Source organism: Falco cherrug, chromosome 2 (assembly GCF_023634085.1).
Source record: "Falco cherrug isolate bFalChe1 chromosome 2, bFalChe1.pri, whole genome shotgun sequence".
Classification (NCBI taxonomy): Eukaryota; Metazoa; Chordata; class Aves; order Falconiformes; family Falconidae; genus Falco; species Falco cherrug.
This window is the reverse complement of record NC_073698.1, coordinates 32,224,124-32,230,055: the sequence shown is the minus strand read 5'-3', so window position 1 is coordinate 32,230,055 and position 5,932 is coordinate 32,224,124. Positions and strand designations below refer to the sequence as shown.

The window sequence follows — 5,932 nt, the reverse complement described above, 5'->3', positions numbered from 1 at the left end:
CCCCAACAGACAGATTATTTTGATCGCAGGCACTTTAACAGCTCTTCTAAACCCTGAAGTGTTGCATAATCTTCACGGCAGCAGTTCAGACCTTGCTCTCCCCCGACTTCCAACCCATCACTGGATGGTAACCTCTTGCAACCTAGCGTGGAGCTGAGTTTTGAAACTGGAGAGTATTCTATGAGTGTGTGTGGGAATACCTATTCTCTCCCACTGGATTCTTTCCAGAACCAGATATCATCAAGAACAAGGACAGCAAGGTCAGCTGAACAGCCTGGTGTAAGGAGTGCCGGTAAAATGGGGAATATGGCTTTGGTTCCAATTAATATTTAGTTCTTTGTAGAGTGAAACAGCTTCACCTGGAGAAACTGGGTAGCCTGAAGCTGTGGACAAAGCAGTCAGCTGGGAAGTTAGTTCAAACCCTTCTTACAGAGCAGGGGTTACTTGTCTCTTGGCAGGGAGGGGAACACACTCAGCATTATTTCTGCCCTTATAATCTTGTGAGTGACATCTCTGTCCTTTTGAGAGTCCAGCTCCAAAATCAGTGTAGCTGCTGTAAAAAATTCTATAGTGAGCTGTTGCAGCATGTCCAATTTTGATGTACTTATACAGACATCTGATGATAGTAACGAAATCTGATCCAAATATATTAGTAATCATATATTAATCATGAAAATCATAATTTTCAGCACATAAATTACTTGCCAGAACTTTAGCCAACTTTAAGGAAAATGTTGCATAAGAAAATGCAAAGGTACACTGCTAATTTAGTTCTCAACAGTTCTGGATTAAGCAGCCTTTTTCTACTGATTAGTCCTATGCTGCACTTGTCTCTGTTAACTCAGATTCCAGTCAGCACTTAGACCTTAAAATGTTCATCAAAGGTCTGTTTCAGTGTCCACAGCCTCAGTTCTTCAGAAGTTCAAACCAGCCATCTCAGCCACCTCTCCTGAAACTGGCTGCACTTGGGTAGTACTCTTAAATTCCCATCTGATGGCAGGCCAAGCACAAGCACCCCAGGATAAAATATTTTCCTTTTTCTTTTGAGGACATTTTCCTGCTTTTCTGTACAGGATCCTGGAGCTTGAATAAAGGAGAGTGCTCCCTGGGGAGTTGCCATAGTAACCTGTGATGTTTTTTTGTTGTCTAAGGTTAAATATAAGCAAGGGAGAAATTACAGAGAAGAGTTTTATACCTGAGTTTATCATCTTTGTGTAACACCAAAGATGAACTGTACCTCCAACTTTTGAAAGCAATAACATTCACCTTGAGGCTGGTGTCAGGTTGGTAATTTTCACTGGAGAAGGAATTAACTGCTGTATTTATTATTCAAGAACCCTGATTAGGAAAAAAAAAATCCACGTCTGAAAGATGTAGCAAATAAGAAAGAGAATGAGATCATTAGAAATGTAAAGACATGGAAGTGGCAATAGCTGCTACAAATAATATCTAAACTTGTAATGCATGAATACCCTGCATATTCTATTTTCTTAATAGGATTCAATGACAGTCTGCTCTTAAACTTATAGTCAAAGAAAAGCTCCAAACCCAATTCATCCTTGGAAAATAACTTCAGGTCTCATAGCGCATACAAGGAAGTGACTTTTGAATGTGTCAATATCAGTTCAGCAAGAAACACAATTTAAGAATTCAGAATGAAAACAAAATCTGTTTTAAGAGGGTGTGGCGGAGAAAAAATCCACCCAAATTGCTGTCAGTTATGAGCATCAAAGGCAGATCAGGAAGTCTGGGATCAGGAAAAGTCATGAGAGCTGAACTACCAGAAAGGCCATTTCCATGAGAAATAACCCCAAAGTGCAATGCTGGGAAAAATCAAAGACAATCCTTGGAGGGCTGGGGGAAGGAGTGCGCAAGTGGTTTGTGCGAGGAGGCTGCACAGGAGCTCCCAGCCCCCGGTACTGGGGGGCAGGGGGCTGGTTCTGGGGCAGGTCCCTGTCGGCGCTCGCATCACAATCGTTCCCCTTGTCCCCTGGGGGACACTGGCAGCAGCAGCAGGACCTCAGACTGGGCTGCTTGGCAGTGCCACAAGGAGAGGGAAGAAGACCAGCCCTGGTGAGCAGGTGAGCAAGTGCCAGGCGTGTAATTTAGCACTGCTGAATTATCCAGCCTGGCTCGATTTTGTGCAGCTTTCCCCCAGCTGGCTGCCCAGCCCGCCCACCCCAGCTGCCCAGCATTTCCTGGGATTATTTAGTTCAAAGATGTGGGGAGAATGATATGAGAGGTGGGAGAACTTGAAAAGTGACTCTGAAGCCTGGGTTGATGTCTCCCTTGCAGCGCAAAAGAGCTGACAGAGCTGCTGTCAAGTTTAATTGTCCCCAAGATAATGTCCTTCAATGCTGTATATATTATACATTTCTGTTTATCCTGAAAACATGCCGTCTAAACACTTTAAACGTAAGTGACTTGAACAGCTCTAGCTGCTTTCCCATGATATGCAGTGGTAGGTGGGTCTGGGCTTATGATGTTGGATGTTTTCTGCTTCTCCTCTGGGTACTTAGGGGTCCGTTCCCCCTGTGGCTGACTCACCTCCCCGTCTTGGGGCTGTAGGTGGAAACAATGGGACTGGGCCCCCTGGGGGAACGGGATGGGTTGGAAAGGCTATGGGGCAGAGGGTGCAAGAGAGGGAGCAATATATGAATATGAACATGCCATAAGTAGAAACAAAAACCTCCAAAAGCAGAGATTTTGGGGCAAATCCCTTTCAGCAGAGGAACAATATTATGAAAACACAAGTCTGATGTGAGATAAACCAACTGAGGATGTGGAAGACAACCCTGAAAGTCAGATGGAGGCCCTATTGTAATAAAGTTGTTACTGCAAACAGACCTATATTGCATTTTTCCTCTCCTGTATTAAGGGATTTTGGATTCTCCAAGGTTTTGGACAAGCTTGAGAAGTGGGTGAAGGAAGCAGCTACAGATGTTGGCTCTCAGAATTAACTTGGAGGAGCCTGGGGATGCAGTGCTGCGTGGTAGAGATGACAGGAAAATAGGAGAACAGCAGTTTTCGGAAAGGAGAAGGCAAAAATAGGACGGGGGTGCACAATGTGATGGCAGAGCAGGAGGGTACGAGGAGATTGTGTGTGATGGTCACTCTGTGCCTAATGCTTAGGGAAGAGACATGGGGGCAAAATTTATGAAGGTAAAACTCTCCTTATCGATGGAAAGGCAGAACTGGGTTTCCAAAGGGACAGGAGGGCAGCTGGGGAACCTTAGCAGGGGAGAGGGTTAGACCTGGGTGAAGTCTGACAACCAGCTTCTTTTTTTTTTTTTTTTAACTAGAAAAAGGCACATTTGTGCTGTTAGATACACTGTGCAGAAACCCTAAGAATGCCAACAATTTGGTTATAAAAAATAGTTCAGCCTCAGTTCAAATTACTTCACTGTGAAAACTGCACAAATTTAATTTTGGTAAAAGCTGCAGAAGGGAAGGTTTTGTTTGGTACAAACCATATTATTTTGTGAAGCTGGGGATTTTTTTGTTCACATAAAAAGACTGAAATCCTTCATTTGCTCAGGTTTACCCATGAGAAGAAGGTGATTTTAAGCCACAACATTTTGAGTAGAGGGAAGGAGGGAAGAGTGTTGAGCAGATAAGTCTGAGCTTTCTGTGACTGAAATGACAAGCATTGGAGGTACAGCTTGCCAGTATGGATTTTAAAGAGATGAGTTTTCTGATGATGTGAAAAAAAGGCAGACGGACTGTAGGAAAGAGATGAACAATCACTATTGCAAGGCTAGAAAGCAAGAAAAATAATAGAGCTATCAAAGGATATAAAGAAAAGAGTGACAGGAGAAATGAGAAGGAAAGATCGAGAATTATCTATGTCTTGGAACAGTTTTTGGACCACGGTGATGGGAACTTGTCAGAAAAACATGCAAAGAGCAACAGAGCTTTCCTGGTGCTGATGTCCCAGGGCTGTGGTTTGGAGTTTTAATTATTTGTGCATATTGTATCATGTGGTGCTCTTCCTCTTCACAGTTCTGGGGATTTTAAGATCACAAAGCACAACTGCCACTGCATTTTTGCGATGTCCTGTTAGCACAGGCTACTGAGCATCAACCAGAAAAAGCTGCTCTCAGGGTCAGTTTTTCACTGTGATCCTTTAAAAATATTTGATTTTGAAAAGCTGGTTTCAGCTTCATAATTTTTAATTCATTTGTCTGCCAGTCATTTAGGAACAGACTATTCTGGGGTGCAAGGTATTCTTACATTTTACCCCCTTACCTGCCTGTAAAAATGAGGTAGAGAGAAAAAAGGAGAGTCCAGGTTTTTATACCAAAGCTTGCAGTGCTGCCACAGAGCTGCTTTATGTACCAATGCCAATTTTCTCAGCTTCTATAAACTATGTTTCTGGTGTATTCCTTACCTTTCAAAGGGGCAACATGGTTGACTGAGAACTGACTTATTTGCTTTTTCCTGTCATCCAATGTACTTTAATTCTGACCTTGAATTTTGGCAGTAACTCTGTGCATTTGTGTTTTCTGTTCTTTCAGTCCTGATCAAGCTTCTCCAGCTCCAGGGTGTCACCTACTCCTTGCCAGTGGTCAGTAGCCTCTTGCAGAAGTCCTGGAAGAAGTCTTTTCACACACTCCTCCTCAATTTACTAAAGAAAGGCCATGTCTGCTTTCGATCTGGCGAACGAAAGCGTGCAGGGTACAGAGCCTGAGATAGAATACATCACCTCAGGGATAAAACTGAGGGATGAGACGTTTGTCTTTGTTGATGGTAAATGGGTGAATGACATGTACTGCCAACCACCATTTGCTTACCACCGGAAGCTCTTTAGCAAGAAGGTACAGAATGAGTGGAGCATCTTGGAGGAGAACAAAGCACTCTGGGAGGAAAACCAAGCCCTTTGGATGGAAAACAGAATGCTCTGGGAAGAAAACAAGTCTCTGCAACGTCTCCAGACACAGAACAAAACTGTCCAGGTTATTTACACTGATGCCATTCAGCAAAGCCTCCAGAAGGAAAAGAAGGTTGTCCCATTCTTCCAAAAGAGGAACACAGGCTTTCAGGTCAGCCCAGGCAACAAAAGTCTCCAGGCAGTTCAGCAAAAGCAGAGAGTCTTAGAGGATTTCCAGCAGGATAACAGAACAGTCCCCATCATCTGGAAAGACCAAAAAGCCATCACAGTCCATGAAGAGAGCAAAGATACCAGCTCAGATCTTCAGAAGGACCCTGATGCCATCACAGCTGTGGAAGAAGGTAACCCTGGCCCAGCCCTCCAGCAGAAACATGAAGCTAAAATCAAGAGCACCACCTCAACCCAGAACAAGGTCAAGTCTGCCCCAAGCATGCAGGGTGAGTACGAAATCATCCGGGCTCTCCAGGACTTCTATGAATACCTCCACATCTTCCTGCAAGCAAACCATCTCCTTGGGGAGAAACAAGGCTGTCACATTCTCTATGATGTGAACAGATCCTTCCAAGAAGATTACAATAAATTGAAGCTGCAGCTGAATGCTGTGAAAAACACTGTATCAGACATTACGGCTCAAATGGAAATGTTGGAAAAGGAGCTCGTTGCCATCACTTCCTCAATGTATGAGGAAGCAGGACAGAAGCTGGCAACTGTGCATCAGCTTGGAGAGATGTGAAGCTTGGTGCTAAGACCTGCTAGTTCAATTTCCTGGAAAGCTTCTCTCCTTGTTCCAGGGAACCTAATAAAATCCCAGTAGAGCCTGAAGACATCTGGTGAACATTGTGTTATTCTGAAACTTACTTACATGACTCGGATGTATTTCACCTTCTGAATATAACAGTGTGCGTGACTGTTACGAATTTGCCTAATGTCAGGAAAACATGTTTTTCAGCATTTTTTTCCAAAATTTCTGATAATAAGGCCTAGAATTTCAAAAGATAATTCATGCTTTTCACACTTATTTTGACGTACCTTCTGTTGGCC

The 5,932-nt window shown here is 43.5% G+C and overlaps 1 protein-coding gene across 1 annotated transcript; it reads left to right on the top strand.

Moving 5' to 3' along the window:
- The first annotated feature begins 4,640 nt into the window (after nt 1-4,640).
- On the top strand, nt 4,641-5,624 carry CBY2 (chibby family member 2). Its single transcript, XM_005433231.2, has one exon. The coding sequence runs from the start codon at nt 4,641-4,643 to the stop codon at nt 5,622-5,624; it is 984 nt and encodes a 327-aa protein (XP_005433288.2).
- The last annotated feature ends 308 nt before the right edge of the window (nt 5,625-5,932 follow it).

Coding starts and splice junctions, on each gene's coding strand:
- CBY2 (XM_005433231.2), top strand. CDS start 4,641: ATGTCTGCTTTCGATCTGGCGAACGAAAGCGTGCAGGGTACAGAGCCT.